Below are 19,231 nucleotides of genomic sequence, written 5' to 3'. Positions count from 1 at the left end.
ATTAGTAACTACGATTTCTGTCAGATCACTGAAGTTAAGTGTTGTTGGGATAGGCTAGCATTTGGAAGGTGACCACCTGGTCTGCTGAGTGCTACTGGCAAGCGGGGTGCACTCAGCGCTTACACAGCAAACTGAGGAGCTACTTGACTGAGAAGTAGCAGCTCTGATCTCATAAACTGACATACAGCCAGGAGATTAGTGCGCTGACCACATGCCCCTCCATGTCTGCATCCAGTGACACCTGTGGGCTGAGGATGACACGGCAATCAGTTGGTGCTGCTGGGCCTTCACGGCCCGCTCGGGTAGAGTTTAATATAGTAGTGAAGGAAAGGGGTTTTGTACAAATCAGGAGGTTTTTAATTTCCTTTTTTTAACTGAAAAACAACTCATATATATTAAACAGATAAATATACAGAAATGCTGATATAACTGCCAAATTAGCGAATTCTATAGAGCTTCCTAGGGACAGGAAAACTTTGCAAAAACAGTCATGCAAAATTAGTGGGTTTTAGGAAAACAACACGAAATCGGCACTTTCACCACGTATTGCAACGTCTGTAACTTTGCAATATATAAAAATGTTATAAAAATAAGGATGGCAGTTTTTTTAATGTGCATAACTCATAGTTACTGAATGTTAAAACTGCATTTTGGCTTCTAACCTCCCCCAGGCTGGTGATTTGTGTGCAATCATAAAACAACAGTTTATTTTCTGCATAACACATTTTGATTTGATAACATAAATAGCTCAGTCATTGGCAAAAAAAGCACAACCAAATTTTGCAAAAACACTACTTAATTTAGCAAAAAACAACTCTGAATTTGGTAAAAAAGGACACCAAATTTTGGAAAAAAACACCAAATGTGGAAAAAACAACACATTTTGGACAAAAACACCACCAAAATTGGCAAAAATAACACCACCGAATTTGGCAAAAAACACAGATTATGTCAAGAAACACAGGGCATAGCAAAAAACATCAACAAATGTGGCAGAAAAACGACACCAAATTTAAAGCAAAAAATAAAGCAAAATTTAGCAAAAAACACAAAATTTGCCAAAAAACCACTGAATTAGACAAAAAATAACAAAGAAGTCTGACAAAATAACAATGAAGTTTGGCAAAAAGTAACAGTCGATTTGTTCATGTAATAAAATGATTTTTTCCTGTCCCTATACATTGTTTTGCACTCAAAGCTCTTGTACACCATCAACAGCTGGTGGCAGCATGTAGGAGAATTATACTCAGATGAACAGAAATGTCTGTTCCTCATTGAGTTTCCAAAATATTTGAGTGCATTTATCCTTCAACAGTAAGCAGTCTGCAGCCCCCGTCTCCTCTTGAAAATGGGTGTCACCTGGATGGGAGTGATAAAACTATCCTGCATGCTTTAACTGGAGATGTTTTAAACATGTGTTACAGAACCAATCTTGAACACTCTCCTCCTCCTAATTAGAAATTCACTGATATGTATAAGACACATGTACCCTTAGTCTTAATTTGCCATGGATTGGAAATCAGAACAACTGATATTCAAGACACCATTTGTGGGAAGAACCAACACAAAAATTCAATATATTCAGGCCCAATATATAAAAATGAAAGTAAAAATGGGTATCAATATAATAGAAGGAAACATTCCACGTGGGAAAAATTATATATAAAATCAAAGATGAGGTGACTTACCGAACGAAAGCGCTGGCAGGTCGATAGACACACAAACAAACACAAACATACACACAAAATTCAAGCTTTCGCAACAAACTGTTGCCTCATCAGGAAAGAGGGAAGAAGAGGGGAAGACGAAGACTTCCTTTCGTCTTCCCCTCTCCTTCCCTCTTTCCTGATGAGGCAACAGTTTGTTGCGAAAGCTTGAATTTTGTGTGTATGTTTGTGTTTGTTTGTGTGTCTATCGACCTGCCAGCGCTTTCGTTCGGTAAGTCACCTCATCTTTGATTTTATATATAAAAGTAAAAATGGGTTTTTTCATAATCTGTTTTTGCCTTAAATGTAGTACATTATGTTGAAGTCCTATTTATATAACTGCTGCAATCAAATCCCTCATAAAAGAAGTTTGCTCTGCACTAACATTTGTTCCTAGCATGAATGTTTGGCATAGCACATGTACAAACCACCCCTCCTCCCCCAACATCAGTGTGTGTGTGTAGCTAGACTGAAGAATGGTATATTGATGTTTCTTACAGTAAAACCCATAAGATGACATTCATGCAGTTACTTAGAGAGAACTTTCAGTGAATAGCATTTAACTTTCAAACATACTGGTCATAACTGGAGAAAAAGATTTTCTTTATAAGATAATACAAGGAATCTCACAAAATAAGTAGTTTTTATCCAGTATACAAAGGGAATCTTCAGTAAAATTTTGCATTTTACTTTTTTTCGAGCAAACAATACCAATAATTTACGGACAGCAATTGAATAATATTGGCATGATGCTTTTCGCCATGTAACGATATTGCACTATGCTTTCAACTATGCTTTAGTATCTTATGTCTGGATAGCCTTATTTATATTTGTTTAGCTACCTTAAACCTGGCCATATTATGGGTGAGACTGAACTGTAGTTAACATATGATAATCTGTTAGCACAAATAGTTTCAGTTCACCCATGTTCCTTGAAGAAAATAAAAACATTTAGCCAATAATGGAAAGTAGCAGCGGAAAAGTAACACTGAAATCAACAGAAGTATTAATACCAAAATAGTTCATAAAATAAAATGATTTCTCCTGTTCCTACTTATATTGAAAATTTCAGTTGGTGGAATTGCAGTATGTTTATAGTGGAGAGGTCTTTGGAATCTTGTCAGTATATGTAGAAATGCCATGGTCTCAGTTATAATTGATAGTTATTTGCAGTCCATCATCAACTAATACTTTAAAGCAGGCTACATGCATATCGCTATGAAAGAAAAACACTGTAATATTTTCAGAATGAATTTTTCACTCTGCACCAAAATGTGATTCCATCCTTATTTGCTCAACTGCAATCAATAATACTGATCGAAGAAATATAAAATGACTATCTATTAAAGTAATCCAAATAAGTAATGATCACATTGCTTATAATGAAGGCAGAAAAACTTTATACATACAAAAGCTAGAAATGTTACCTGCTCTGTAAGCAGAACAGAAAGATTCCGATATTTTCTGTTTGTCTTTGTCCCCAAAGTCATAAATCGTAGAAGAAAAACACCCAAAACCAGGCACCAGATTAGAGCTTCAAGGTTGTACTGTGAATGGAGCTTTGATGAATCCTAAAATTTGAAGAACAAAAAAAGTGACAATGCCAAAATCATGTTTATAATTCTGAAACTTGAGTAATTAATTACAAATTTTATTAAACAATAGTGTTGGCACCATTTCCTACTAACACATACACACACACAACTTTGCTTTAATTGCCATTCAGCTTTGACACATATAGCAACAAACAAAGGAAAAAGAAATGTCTTTCTAATTTATTTCAAGAATTGCACAGACCATCCAGAGATCAACAAGTTGAAACTAAGGAGATAGGAAGAACGAGGTAAGGGATAGGAGGACATAGAAGAAACATCACAGAAATTAGAAACACAGAATGCAGAAAAAGTCACAGATATAAAAGTACACAAATAAAAAATATAAAACCTGCACCTAAGCCCTAGCCAATCAGTTCTGCTAATAAACCATTGAAATTTCTGGCCTACCTCTGAGTCACAGGTGTTTTCATCCACACTGACCTTAAGAAACTCAACACTCAGGAAGGACAGCAGTAGCAGTGTTATGAGAAAAGCAGCTGATACAATCATATCAACTGATCTCTGTGGCCCTCGTTTCTGCAAAAATGAAAATACAACTGGATGTATATATTTTTGCTTTTGTGTGCCAGAAAAAGCATACACAAAACTGGCATTAATGAAGATGAAATGTTTTACTTCTTTCAAAGTTTTCACCCTAACTGAAGATGACACTCCCTTTAGATTCCCGCTACTTTCTTGGGTGCAGCTTTCCAACCTAGTCAATCTTACACAAATCTTTTCATATCTGTATAACTACTACAACCTACATCCATTTGAGCTTGCTTACTATATTGACGTCCCCCCTTCCCTGGCCCTCTATTCCTTCCAGGATTTGAGAGGACTTTTCCTCAACACTGTATGTTTACTATTTGATAGCAATTCAGAATACCAGCAGAGACTGCTTAGCAACAGTGACAGGCCATCACATATACTTGGTTTATCTAGTCAAGCAAAACTGCATTTGCACTTTTGTTTCCTATGAAGGCAGAATTATTGCACTGTGAAGATGGGAGTACAACCTTTCTTGTTTATGGTTCTCAATTTGGATTACTCTCTCAACAGATTTATAAAGCTTTACAATAACCTTTCCCAAATTCTGGACTGTTTGTGATGGACTGTTCACTTTGTAACGCATGCCACATGGAAGTGCTTGTCTGTTACACCAGTCTCCATATCACAGTCAAGAAACTTGTAATAATCAATTTCAATACATTTTAATGCCTCCATTCACATATTCAAGTGCCTCTCTTATTAAACCAGCATTCTCTACAACTATCACAGTACCGGTTTGTTGCATGTTGTATTGTCAACACCATTAACTTTCTGTGATTCATCATACAGAGTGTCTTTCCCATATCACTTCACAGTATTCTTTCAGTCTAAAAAATATCTTTTTTAACTACTCGTGAAAAGAATGCACAGACTGTATAAATGATTGAAAAGAGATCATGTTTTGCTTATGTCTGACAATATAACAAACTATAGACAGCTGTAAGTGAAATATTACGTATTTCAATGACTCATTTGATCTACACCAAGCACTTTGACACATTTATATAACATTACACCTTTAATTGTGCACATACTGTTCTCATGACTTATCTCCTTAATGAATACATGACTGTGTTTGAAAATCAAAACACGAGAAAACAATTCCTCCATATAAACACCTTAAGTCTATGTACCACTTGGTGCAACAGCTACACATGTTACTACTGCAGCTCAATTTAAATATTTCGTCTGAAAGGTCTACTAGTAGCAATATGGATAACTCAAACATACTTCACTGTAATCATCATAACTACTATCAAACACCACTGATTCCCTTTCCTATATGGAGATGGTAAAAAGAACAAGTACCATCTCCATATAGTTAAGGTTAACGGGCCATTGACCTCCTCCTCCTGTGCGGATACACACACATTGCCTGAACTCTTACGGGATTCAGTAAGATTGTCTGCCGCGAGTAATGAGCGTAGTGGGCAGGGGCACTACAAATGTAGTGTGTGGACATTAAGTTGGGAATGTGGGTCTCACGGGGAATGTGCAAGGGATAAACCCCTGCAGTCGCACAGTCCTCTGTGCCCTCGATGGCTCAGATGGGTAGTGTGAGCAGCAGATCCCGGGTTCGAGTCCCAGTCAGGGCACATATTTTCAACTGTCCCCGTTCATGTATATCAACCAACACCTGTCAGCTGCTTAGGGTGTTGATTTAATTATGATTTCCTTTCCTGTGGAGACAATGGACCTTCCATCTTTTCCATCTAGCACAGCAATGTAACAGTTGTGATTTTCACCTCATAATTTCAAATAATGAAAACTCATTTCTCGTCATCTGAGAGTCTTTGTTTTACTAATTAAACAGCAGAAGAATGAAATGTAATCTTTTAATTCATCCACTCTCCTCAAAATTCACTTGATTGCCTTTACTTTAAAATAAATTTCAGCTACAAAATTTATGATTACCTATGAATGTGGTATTCTAGTACTATTAATCATCCCTAATTTACTTGGTCTAAATCTCTTTCCACTGTTAACTAACATCAGGTATTTGTGGAGGAAATGAACAGCCTGGGTTCACTTAAGGGAAGTATTGTTCTTATTTCCAAAAATACTCTGAAGTTTGTTCACGAGTGGTTACATAATGTGCAAACCACTAATGATTTTCTCTCTGAATCTCAAAACTGAGCAATTCAGAAGTACTGAAGTTTCATAAGCTGAAGATTCCCAAATTTGCTGTGGAAAGATACAGCCCACCTTGGACTTACAAAGTGAAGTTGCTAAAAATAAACACATGAAAACAAAAGAGTGAGCTGCATAAAAATGTTTCTTAAAACTTCAACAAATATGCAAGTAACTCACTCCATGTGTTTCCAGTGAAAAGGAGCACCAGTGCAAAAGACTTTCACTGTGTTTTAATACCAAGATGATGGCAGCGATGAAGTTGATGGGGTGAGTTTTAATCAAGTTGTAGGTGAAATGAACACATACTGCTGACAAATACTTCACTCACTAATTTTCCAAAGACGCTGCATGGATATTAAAATATTTTATATGGATACTTGTGATTACATACGATTAATATCATTGTTACATGAGCTCGTGGCTTTCTTGGCTGTTACATCTAATAATGAATTGAAGTTGGTGCAAACGTTTCTTTACGAGAAAAAATGAAATCTGCCAACATATTAAAATAAAATTCCAGACAAGCTGAATTTGATTTGTGAAACCCTTACCTTGAGGTATGAACGCACAGATAACCATGTCTTAATATTGCGCACTTTGTTGAGACGAAAATGTGGCAACTCTGATTTCTTTGCTCTTCGGAATGACGTCAGGTGTGAGAACAATTTAGCGTACAAAAAACGTTGCTTAAATGTACGTTCTGCCACAGCCAATAAAAAGAAAAACAAGACAGAGAGCACAAATCGTTCGAAAACTGCTATCCATATAAGTATCCTCTCACTGCAAAAAAGAAAAAATGAAAAGCTTATGGTACTACTCTGGAAACAACACTTTCATATGTAAAACAGTTGCTTTACTTTTGTAAAATTGTATAAAAACATTCTTTATACTTTAAGAGCATATGTAATCTTACAGTACATCCAACTTCAGCATATTGCAAACTATAAAAATTTATAATGGAAAATGATCTCCAACACCTGTTGAGAACTGTACTGATAGGTCATTGAAGGATGGGTAAGTCTTCAAGGAACCACCAAGTGCTAAAATAATAATATAATTACTACATCAAAACTGAGGATGACTAATTGCTGCTACATATCAAGCTGAATGATTTTCAAAATGTTATATTTGCTTACCAAACAGGAAAGGAAAGTTCTCTTGACAGAAATATGAAAATATAAGACATACGGTCACTACTTGCCTACAGAAATATTTAGTACACACAAAAGTTCACGGCACTACTTCAGCTTTTGGAACTATTAATTCCCTCATCAAGGAGGAAAGAGGGATAAGTTGGGGAAGGTTAAAGAGAGAGGGTAAAACACCTTGGAAAGACAAAGAGAGACAAAGATAAAAGAAGGCATAAAGTGTTGCTCCTACTTCAGTATTGTCTTCCCCGGTACAACCACAGTTGGATCCTTTTCAACCTGTCATCCGAGTGACTTTCTCCTATTTCCCAAATACCTCTCCCTTCTTTCCTCATGAAAAAAGTAAAAGTTCCAAATCCTGCGAACAACTTTTTTCTGCTTTCAATGTGTCTTATTGTAGTACTGCAATTTCGCTGGCTAGCAGTCATGTTACTTTGATGCACCCTATTGATAATGTCCACTGCACCAATTTGTACCACAGCAAGGAGCCCCCTGCACAATGGGAATCCTGAATGAATAACATAAAACCTGACTGTTCATTATCATAATATGAATAGATGTAACATACTGTTACAGAGATGAACTTACAAAGACCTGCTCCCAAATTGTAAATACGGTCAATGCCTTTTTTCTGCATTTCCATGTCTCTAAAGTCACAGATGCATTCTGTGTACTTATTCTGTGACTGCAGTAAAACTACCTGAAAACTTGTTCTTTCCTGTCATCACATGGCCTAAGACCGTACACTATTCACAAAAAAATGCAGAACTTCCCAGAACAAAACAAAGACAATTTGGATTATTATGCAGGAAATGAATAATGATGTTAAACTTCCTGATGACAGCAGTGCCCAAAAAGATGAATTTCAAAATAGCTGGTAAGAGGCACTGCAAGTATTTTGCAAAAAATGTTGAAGTTACACATTTTTGATGCACCGAGAACAGCTTATAACAGCTGTTTGTACAGCCCTGCCTACCTCAGCGAATTACTCACGCATCGCCGCATAGCGGAATTATCCGGAGTTCACAGACCCCGCTTGTATATGGGTAGAATCATCTGCGCTAGAGGGAACGGAAGAGAACACGAGGTAGCAAGCATTGCCTATGAATGCTGTGTTGTTAGTTTTTGGAGCTAATATTCGGCATACTTGTTAGAGGCACAATGTGAAACTTTGCTATTCAGTGAGGATTATTACGCATGGCGAGCACTCTGATCTTGAGAGAGTATGCAAAATGGCACAGGGGAGTAAGAATTTAAGTGTCTCAATTTGTATGGAAGCGTGACATGAATGGGGATCCTGCACTTTACACTGAATTGCATCACCATCTCTCCTTAGCACTGGTCCAAAATTTTCCTTGTGTGTCGGCTGCCATTTTACCCTGGCTTCCCATAGCCACTTAGGGGAAATTTATAAACCGAACTCTTATTACCGAAATCGAGCATCATTTCAAGAGGTGACACAGCTAGTGTTTCATCTATGCGTGTAAGGTCTAATGTTCATATCCCCCCCAAAAAACAAAAATGGTCTAGCGGCAAAGCACGCGCTTCATTGAGAGCTCAGGATCAAATCCCGTTCAGACCACAAACTTTTCAATATGATTTTTAACCGAGCATTCACTTCTCACAGATGTTGGAGTGGCTACAGTAGACATGTGGTTCGGATGCCACGCTGCAGGTCTCAGTTTTCCAATTAGGTAACTGGGGAAGGTTAGGGACACACAAGTAGCTGCAGTGCTGTCCAGTTGAAAGACCTGCAAGAGGCCTACTAGGTACACCAGACAGAATTCTCTTTTGCTCATGCTTTGCTCCGGTGAAAACTTGACTTAAACTATACATTTTTTTGAATAACTTCATATCGACAGTTCAATTCTTGCACTTTCAATTATAATAAAAAATGTAGCAGAGAAAATAAAATTATGGCAGTGTTTGATGTCACAAATGACTTCTATCAATGAGGACTTGTCTTCCTCTTCTTTTCCTTCAGCATTTGTCCTGCATGCCTGCGGTGTCCATTACATGGGTCCATTGTCTCCATTTTGTTCTGTCACGGGCTGCATCTGTTTGGGTGTTCACACATTTAAGGTCTTTATGAATCGTATCAGCCCAACATTGCTTAGCTCGTCCTTCTGATCTTCTGCCGACAACTTCAAGAACGTAACCCACCTTGGCAATAGAGTCATCACCAGCCCGTAAAACACGCCCAAACCATCGAAGACAACTCTCATGCATCTTGTTTTGGATCGGTGCAACACCAAACTGTTTTCTAATGCTGTCACTGGAAACGTGATCTAACTTAGTGAGGCCCACTGTCCACCTTAGCATCTTCGATTCCATCACACTTAGGTGGCATTCTGTCTCAACTGTGTCGGCCAGCACTCACAACCATAAAATGCGACTGGTCAGATGACAGTGGGATAGATTTTTGATTTTAAATTATCTTTCATCCTGCGGTCGCAAGTGACTCCGTTTGTTGTTCACCTCTTCGGTGCATCGGCCGTCAACAGTGATTGTGGAACCAAGGTACTTAAACTTACTCACATGAGTCAGATTCTATTTCATGCCTGTCTGATGTCATGTAGTCAGTTTTATTCAAATTGAAGTGCAAGCCATGTTGAGCCAACCGGTCACTCAATTTTTGAGTTTGGCTCTGCAGATCAAGCTTGTTTTCTGCTGCCAGTATCATGTCGTCAGCATAAAGTAGGGTCCATGGTAATGGCCAGTGCAGATCAGCTGTCACGGTGTCCATTACGAGAATGAACAGAAGTGGTGATATTGCAGAACCTTGATGGATGCCAACTGGGATGGGGAAGTCCTTGGATAATCCTGAGGTTGTATGGACATAACTTCTGGGCTGTGCATAAAGTTACTGCACCTAGTTAATAAGCTGCTCTGGCACATCATGCTGTCAAAGTGTTAGTCAGATGAAACTGTGTGGCACCCAATCAAAGGCCGTTTCGAGATACAAGAATGCTAGATGCAGCAGCTTGGCTTTCTCATGATGTTTCTCGACAGAGTCTTGCAGCATGAATCACATCAGTTGTGCCGCAGTTCTTCATAAATCCAGCATGGTTTCTGGAAATTGTGTGATCTCACGGATCCTTTGGTCCAGAACATGCTCAAAGATTTTCATGGTTTGACGGAGAAGTCGAATTGGATGGTAGTTGGTGCACTCAGAGGTATTTCCTTTCTTCTTGAAGATAGGCATGGTGGTGCTCTGTTGCCAATTAGTTGGTGTTTGTCCATCATCAATTATCTTGTTGAAGAGTTCCGTTAACCATTTGGCTGCCATGATGGGAACACCATAACTCTGCTGGAAGGTCATCTGCGCCAGTGGCTTTCCCAGGCTTCATTTTCCTCAAAGCAGTCTTGACCTCTTTGACTGCAATTTCTCTTGCGGGCCATTCAATAGTGTGGCCGGTGGGTATTGGTGGATGGAGGAACTCTTCTGTTGAGATCATCTTGAAGGAACTGCGTCATCATTCTCTGGCCTTCTTCCAGTCAACTAGCAGATTACTGGTCTCATCATTGACTCTGTAGAACTGATGAACCTCTTCCGAATTGCGATGTCTTGTTTTTGTGAGTCGATGTAAGTCCCGCTCTCCTTCACGTGTGTCAAGTTTTGCATATAGATCAGCATAACATGAGGATTGGTTGCTGCTATAACCTGTTTTGTATCTCTTTGGGCTGTTCTGTATGCATTCCATCACTGTGTCTTTGACGGTGTCATACCAAAGCCACGTATTTCTATCGAACCTCCAATATCCTGGTTTTGTCATGTTATCCCAAGAATTGCATGTGCAGCTTCATGAGCAGACTCTTTCAGTTTCTCCCAGCATTCTTTAACTGTGGTAACTGGTGGCAAAGTAATTCGGGCTGTGATTTTGGCTTCCCTATCCTTGAATTTCCACCATCTAATTCTCGCAGGTCCTGTGAGATCAATGTGCTTGCTTGTTGGCAACTTGGTTTGTAGCAGATCCATGAACGGTGTTGTGTCGCAACTGTTTCACAGGGGATGACCACTGCATCAAGCACATCTTTGAGATCACGGCATCTCACGAAGATGTGGTCAATCTGCATGGCATCAGTGTCGCTATAATATGCAATTAGATGTGTCATGCTTTTTGAACCATATGTTCCCAATTGCCAGGTTATGAGCTTCTGAGAAATCGAGGATACACTGCCCACCGTCATTTTTTTCTCCGAATCCATGCCCACGGTGAGCAGTATGTTCTTCCTTTCTGCACCCTACGTGCCTATTCAGATCACCAGCAATGAAGATGTAATCTTCTTTTGGGGGGCACTTCAGCAGTCTTTGCATCAAGCATCCTCCAAAAGGCGTCCTTGGTGGAAGCTGCTTGGCCAGTTTGTGGAGTTTAGGCACTGAAAAAGTGGATTTTTCTGCCATCTGTGATGTACACAATCTTCATCAGGCGATCATCATATCTTTGCACTTCAGTCGTATTGCCGTCAAACTTGGATGATACTATGATGCCAATCCCACTAGCTGGTCTGCGTGTGCCCTTATACATCAGCTTGTAACCGCATCCAATATTGTGCGATTTGCTCCAACTCCACCATCTTTCTTGAACTGCACATATGTCTATGCATATTTCTCATGGTGACCGGGCCATGCCAATGTGCGTCACCTATGGGACACGCCTTAGCCTTTGTTCAAAAATGTTCAAATGTGTGTGGAATCTTATGGGACTAAACTGCTAAGGTCATCAGTTCCTAAGCTTACACACTACTTAACCTAAGTTATCCTGAGGAAAAACACACACAACCAAGCCCGAGGGAGGACTCAAACCTCTGCCGGGACCAGCCACATAGTCCATGACTGCGGCACCTTAGACCGCTCGGCTGATGCCGTGCGGCCTAGCCTTTGTACCAGATTTCATTTCAACAAATTATAGTCATCAATGAGCATTTGTAACTTGTTGAAATGAAATTTTCTTGTAGTACTACATTTTATAACAATTCCTGTAGGCCATTCCTTACAATAATGTTTGAATGATGTACATTTGACTATCAGTGAAACACTTGTTTGTTTATTACCTGTAGACATCACAAAAGTGAGAAGTGTCTATTGAATAACAAAAACAAACATTTTTCTTGCACCAGGCGCACTGGACAAAGGAAAAATTGATGCAATCAGGCACTTTGTAGTAACCACTAGTTTTATTTAGACAGGTCTGGGATGGAGTCAGAAATGGTCCTGGCCATTGTTCTGCATAATGTGCTGCATACCAGGCATACTTGATCAACTTCGTAAAGCGTGGCAAAGGAAACTGGTAATACACAAATGACTGCAGCTTAAGAATACTGTTCCGCTGATAAACCTGAAATGAGAGAGAGGTATCGGAAATTATGTTGCCTGATGATTTCCCGAACAATGCTTTCCACTGTCGAATAAATTCTTTATCGACAGGTTGAATCGCACTGGTAGTTCCAGGCAGACTCCACATTACATCTACATCTTTACTGATTTTGATACGTCGATTACAAGACTTTTGCAATTAAACAGTCCATTTTTTATTTTTGGTCATAATTTGCCTTGCTGTTCTTGAAGACAGATATACAGCTGCATAAACAGCAAACCAATCATACTTATTACTGGCATTATCATATATGAATATGTCATTGCACTCTTTGATTGGGCAACCGACACTCGTTTTTTCACCCCAAAATGATGAAGTGCAGGTGTGCATGCAGCTCTTTTACGAAACCTGACTGATCAGCATTATAAACAGCAGTTACAGCGATAATAGCAAGTTTCGCCTTTATGTCAGCTATGAATTTCTGTATAGCACAGTCTATCACTGGCAGCTGCTCTACATTTTTATGTGACATAAACTTGGTAACTTTATGACTTTCTACTCTGTATTTCTTGAACCTGTGTAGCCAGGTCGATGAAGCCTGGAAATTGTTATGTTCATGTCAGACGCCATTTGGAGGGCCCAGCCTTGTAGATCTCTCTTGGTAACAGTGCATAGCCTCTCACAAGCAGGTCTACATCTTCCACACAGTTTTCAGGTTTCTGTTTGGTGCATATTTCTTACTTCATGTAATTCATTCTTCTTCTTTGTCACTGAAAGCTGTTACAGTACGTGTTCTTTTTAGGCTTGGAAGGTTTTCTTCTTCAGAACTGTTACTGGCACAACTGACATCACCCAAACCACAATTCATGGAATTGTCACATTTATTTCCTATTTCTTCTAACATATCCACGATTTCAAACGAAATGTCCATATCATACGAATCAATGTCAAGGAAATCAACCAACAAATGACACATATGTACATCCTAAGGAGAAGTAGGTGATGTTGGCTGGATACCACATTCTTCATATTTCACCATTGCTAAATTGAGAACATTAACTGGATTCCACATTACTGTGAAACTGGATAAAAAAAAAAAAAAAAAAAAAAAAAAAAAAAAAAAAAAAAAAAAAAAAAAGGTACTATTAGCAAGCATGCCTTACGAAAGCACAATAAATATTAATTCAGCTTTATCTATATTGTCAAAACTTACCAATACTGCAAAAAGCAACTGACAATTTGTAATAGATGTTTCTTGAGTGGCTAAAGGCCTTTACAAATTACGGGTTGTGTCATGTTTCCTGTCTACAAATGCACAGCCAACCTCAGCTGTGTACGTTCTTAGTTGCGCATGCGCAGTTGCTACAGCGCCAGTAGGTGTGTACATTTCTACTACTGCCTGGAGCATTACAAATTTGGCAATTTTCAGCTATTTTCTTTTTAATACTTACAATGCTTTTTATCAGCTAAAATTTTGACAGTGCATTTCTTTCGTTGTCTTCTTCCTCTGTAACAAAATGTCAGGATAGGTTTCGACGAGTCTTATTGGACAATTCCCTTGTGAGTGGAAATCTGGAGTGCGGCAGGGAGATAGCAAGGTACGGGTGGAGAAAGTTAGGAGTGCTGACAGAGCATACAGAAACTAATGGAGGCATGAGAAGACTGCCAAGATGCCACATTGGGAGGCTGTGAGGTGGGGGAGGAGGGGGGAGCAGAAAAAGAGAGGAGCATGGAAGCAGAAAGGCAGATGGATGGGTTGGCAGATGGCAGTAAACAAATATAGTGAGGTGGTGATAGGACAGTAGGTTACTGCAGGTTGAGGCCAGAATGATTTCAGAAGTGGAAAATGTATTTTAAGGATAATGCCCATCTGTTCATAACAGCTGGTGATAGATTGGAGGATCCAGATGGTCTGGGTTGTACAGCAGCTACTGAAATCAAGCATGTCATGCACAGCTGCATGTTGTGCCACAGGATGGTCAACCATGTTCTTGGCCACAACTTGTCAGTGGCCATTCATCCTGGTGGACAGGTGATTGGTCGTCATGAGCTGGTATATGACATGGCTGTTTTCACAGGCGGCCTAGTCTCTGATGGGGTATGATAAACTTTTAACAGGGCTGGAACAGGAAGTGCTGGGTGGGAAAGCATCACACCTGGCTGGTTGGGATTGGGACTGGCATGGGAATGTAATGGGATGTTGTGGAGGTTGGGTTGGTGATGGCATATCACTTTAGGAGGGGGGTGGGAAGGATCTTGCATATGCATATCACTTTAGTAGGGGGGTGAGGGGGTGGGAAGGATCTTTTCAACTTCACACATGGCCCAAAACCTCCCTACCAAGACTCCACTAATTCAGAGCCACAACATTCCTGAAGCACTGTTAGTAACCTTTCCACCAAACCAACCCAACAAAAGTTTCAGTTCCATCCAAAGGCTTCACTTTTAGCCCACACCCAAATTTAGCATATTGGACTTGTCAGTCACCTAAACCCATCTCCTGATCCCTGCAATGGAAACACCCCTTTGCCACCAATCCTTCCAACCAAAGCCACCCTAATCCCAATGCTGACCCCTACCTCTCATAGTTCATACCACTATTCAACTGTAACCCTCCTCCCATCCCACCTAATCACCCTCTGGTCACTTTCCAGGAAGTCCCGACTTCTAACTTTGCCTGCCCATCCTTCCCTAGGTCCTTCCTTAAGAACATCAAGCTTACACCAGAAGGAAGAATAGCCATACACGAGCTCAAAACAAATCCTAAACTAATCACTCTACCTGAACACAATGGTTCCATCACTATCATTATGAACTGTACTGACTACCTGGCGGAAGGCTTCTGCAATTATCTGACTATTCCACCTACAAACTCTGTGAGAGTAATCCCATCTCAGAAGTCTAACATAACCTCTGATCTCTGTTTTAACCCTTAGGCCTTCACAGAACCTCTCCCCTGAATCCAATTCTCTCCTCACCCCTGTGACAACACTCACCTTCACATGCTCCCAAAAATCCACAAACCCAACAATCCTGGATACCCCTCTGTAGCTGGTTATTGTGCCCCCACTGAAAGAATTTTGGCTGTCATTGACCAACGCCTCTAATAAATTGTCCAAAGTCTAGCCTCCCACATAAAAGATACCAACCACTAGCTTCACTGACTCTCAACCATCCCCATCCCATTACCTCTTGAATCCCTACTTGTCACTGATTAGGCCACTTCCTTATACACCAACATCCCTCATCCCATAGTCTTGCTGCTCTTAACACTACGTTTCACAATGTTCTTCAGACTCCAAACCCACTCTCTCATATACCTTATCAGAACATACAACTACTTATTGTTTGAAGGGAAGTTATACAAACAAATCTGCAGCGCAGCCATGGGCACCCTCATATGCCAACCTGTTTATGGGCCATCTAGAGGAAACCTTCGTAACCTCCCAAAACCCCAACCTCTGGTCTGGTTTAGGTTTACTGATAATATTTTCATGATACGGACTCAGGTCCAAGACACCCTTTGGATTCCTTCACAAACTCCACACCTTCTCTCCTATCCGCTTTGCCTGGTCCTCCTCAACCCAGCATTAACCACCTCCTCTCTGATGGCTCCATCCACTCCTCTGTCCACATTAAACCAACCAACTGACAATAAATGCCGTCCCTTCCACATCAAAAAATCCCTCCCACACAGCCTGGCTACCCAGGGACAGTGTATCTGCAGTGACAAAAACTCCCTTGCTCTGTATACTGAAGGTATCAACAAGGCCTTCACAGAGAGACACTATCTCCTAGCCTAGTCCATAAACAGATGTTCCATGCCATATCCCCCAACCCTCTCACCAATCCCCAGACCACAAAGGAGCACACTCTTCACCACCCACTACCACCACAGACTGGAAAAACTAAACCACATCCTTTGTCAGGGCTCTGATTATCTATGATCATACCCTGAAATGAGGGACATCCTACCCAAGATACTTCCCACCCCACCGAAAGTGGTATGCCATCACCCACCTTACCTCCCAACATCCTAGTCTACCCCACACCACACCCTCTCCCAACCCCTTACTACAGGGATCACATCCCTGTGGAACACCCAAGTGCAAGATCTACCCAATTCACCCATCCAGCACTTCCTATTCCAGCCTTGTCACATGCTTACCCTGACTCATCTGAGCCCATACCACCTGTGAAAGCAGCCACATTATGTACCAGCTCTGCTGCAGTCATTGCACAGCTTTTTATACTGGCCCAGAGGTCAACCAGCTGTCCCGCAGGATGAAATGCCACTGGCAAACTGTAGCCAAGAGCATGTGGACCACCCTGTGACACAAATATGCAGCTGAACATGGCACAACATGCAGCTAAAAATAACATTTAAATGCAAACATTTTAGATTAGGCTTTACTGTGACTGTTATTGACATTAAATGAAACAACAAGTTTACTGTTACCAGTCACCGTACAAAACCACTGCTCCAGACACTTGTTGTCTTATATAGGTGTTGCCGACTACACCGCCTATTCTGCCTGCTTACGTATCTCTGTATTTGAATATGCAACCCTATACCAGTTTCTTTGGTGCTTCAGTATATTTTAAATCTCCAGTGCCAACATGTCCCTGTGAATTCAAAAAACCTCCATGGGGAAGTGCCAGAATGCTGTTCTGACCTAAATCAAGCCTGCTTCCTTAGATGGTGTCTAATTGCAACAACATGAACCACAGCCTCTTCTATAAACATTAACACAATAAAACAAACTTTGGAGTGGGCAAACACTACAAATGGCATCACTCAAAGTCTGCTCCCCTTCTTGACCTACGAAAACGAGATACCTGGACACTGGAGGACTGTCCATAAACTGTGATGATCGCTGATGACGGGAATATATTTGTAAAGAACCCAAACACAGCAGGAGAATAATGGAACAGGCCTACAATTGGTTAACATCTAAAGCCTTACCACTTAATCTTACGAACAGACTTATTCATGGAAAATGCACTTTAGGAAATTAAAAAAATTATAAAGAAATTGAATGGCTGGCCAGTGCTCACCTTCAGGTGGTGATATTCCGAACACTGCTCATATATATATATATGAAAGAGGTGGTTAAAAATTGTGCACTGGTAAGCACTAGGCCACCTTCAGTCCCAAGATGATAGGATGATTGTGTGGGACTTAAAAATGAATTAAGAGGGAGAGAAATCAGTAGTCCGAGGAGTGCTAAGAAGTCGAGAATGAGGCAGAGACAAACTAGAGATTGAGGGAGGTGGAGTGGGGGAGACAAGGATAAAAAAGAAAATAGGAATAAAGAAAATAACTGAGTAAATAAATAATAAAAAGAGTGTACTTCGAATTGTAAGTTAGTGGAGGATAAGTTGAGGAGGGTGGCAGAATGCAAAGATATGCTGGAAAGCGAGTTCTCATTTCTGGAGTTCAAGGAAACTAATGTTGGACGGGAGGATATAAAAAGCCCATGCAGTGTAGAAGTCATCCAGATCCCTTGAGTCATGATGTACAGTACGCTCAGCAATTCTGAAGCAGTAGTTTCCAAAGCACACAATTCTACTATCTTCATTCAAGAGTTCAGCCATTTTCATAGGGCTTATTTCTATACACAACACCATGCAATGGATGTGTTTTAGTTGGTAAACAATGTATATGGTTTTGCACATCAATCTGCCTTTGATGTGCCAGTGGTGGCACTGAAGAAATTGTAGCAGGTGGGTGCGCTGAATTGTTAGGGATAGTAACCTAGACATGTGACGGAGTTTTGAAAGGATGTTTTAAAGGTAAACGTGTGTGTGTGTGTGTGTGTGTGTGTGTGTGTGTGTGTGTGTGTGTGTGGGCACGTGCGCGCGTTTGTGTGTGGGTGTGCACGCTGTACTTCCGAGTGTGTTCGAAGTGGAAGCTGTATTAGTCAGAAGGTGAGATGAGCATACTGACCGGAAGATTTGTTTATGGACAAGATCTGTCAGGTAGAGGTGGCTGATGCACTTACTGAGTGATGAAGCATACACACCTGCCACAAATGTCTAGGCTGTAGGAAATGGAGAGTTTGATTTGGAAAATGTAGCAGCTGTTAAAGCATAAGTACTGCTGGTTATTGGTTATTTTACATGAATTACAGTTTGTATGTGGGTTTCAGTGATGTGCAAGTCAATGTCAAGGCAGGTGATTTTGGATAGGTCCACGTGAATTTAAATGGGAAAAGGAGGTAAGCTGTTACAGGAGATGGAAGAATTCTTCTTCACCTTGATTCCAGACCACAAAAATGCCATTGATAAATCTGTAAAAGTCAGTGACCCAGCATCTGGATCAAGAGGAATGCCTCTTCCATGTGAACTATGTAAAGGTGAGCATTCAATGGGGCCATGCTTGTTTCCATAGTGGGCCCCTCTGTGTAGATATGTTCCTCAAATCTAGAGAACTTGTGATTGAGATGAAGTCTGCTACAGTGACAACTAGGCTTTAGGGAGCCTTTCATGTTGCCTTAGTAGAGGTAGCGAGAGGCTGTATGTATGGCAATTGCTCGTGTAGAGCTAGACTGCACCAATAATGACAGCAAAGATCTCAGGTGGGAGACTGCTGGGAATGGATTTAAGACATTCCAGGAAGTGACTGGTGTCTTTTATGTAGGTAGGGTACTGTGTGATGAGATGGAGGTGCTGACATGCCAGAGCTGAGACGAGTTCAGTTAGCACTTTGAAGCCATTTATAATGGGATGGCAAAAAAAAGTTGTTTTTGTGTAGCTTGGATAATACGTAGAAGGCA

General features: G+C 40.4%; 1 protein-coding gene across 1 annotated transcript in view; it reads right to left on the bottom strand.

Moving 5' to 3' along the window:
• Positions 1–2,898: 2,898 nt before the first annotated feature.
• LOC126455946 (protein phtf) overlaps positions 2,899–19,231 on the bottom strand; it is a 163,513-nt gene continuing 147,180 nt past the window's right edge. Inside the window, exons 12-15 of the mRNA XM_050091703.1 lie at positions 6,538–6,766; positions 3,743–3,838; positions 3,116–3,277; positions 2,899–2,922 (exon numbers count right to left, since the gene is read on the bottom strand). Coding sequence (XP_049947660.1) covers positions 2,899–2,922; positions 3,116–3,277; positions 3,743–3,838; positions 6,538–6,766 — 511 coding nt within the window. The remainder of the gene's footprint in view (positions 2,923–3,115; positions 3,278–3,742; positions 3,839–6,537; positions 6,767–19,231) is intronic.

This window comes from Schistocerca serialis, chromosome 2 (genome assembly GCF_023864345.2).
Source record: "Schistocerca serialis cubense isolate TAMUIC-IGC-003099 chromosome 2, iqSchSeri2.2, whole genome shotgun sequence".
Lineage (NCBI taxonomy): Eukaryota > Metazoa > Arthropoda > Insecta > Orthoptera > Acrididae > Schistocerca > Schistocerca serialis.
Note: the sequence above shows the minus strand (reverse complement) of the source record. Positions and strands in the feature narration are given on the sequence as shown.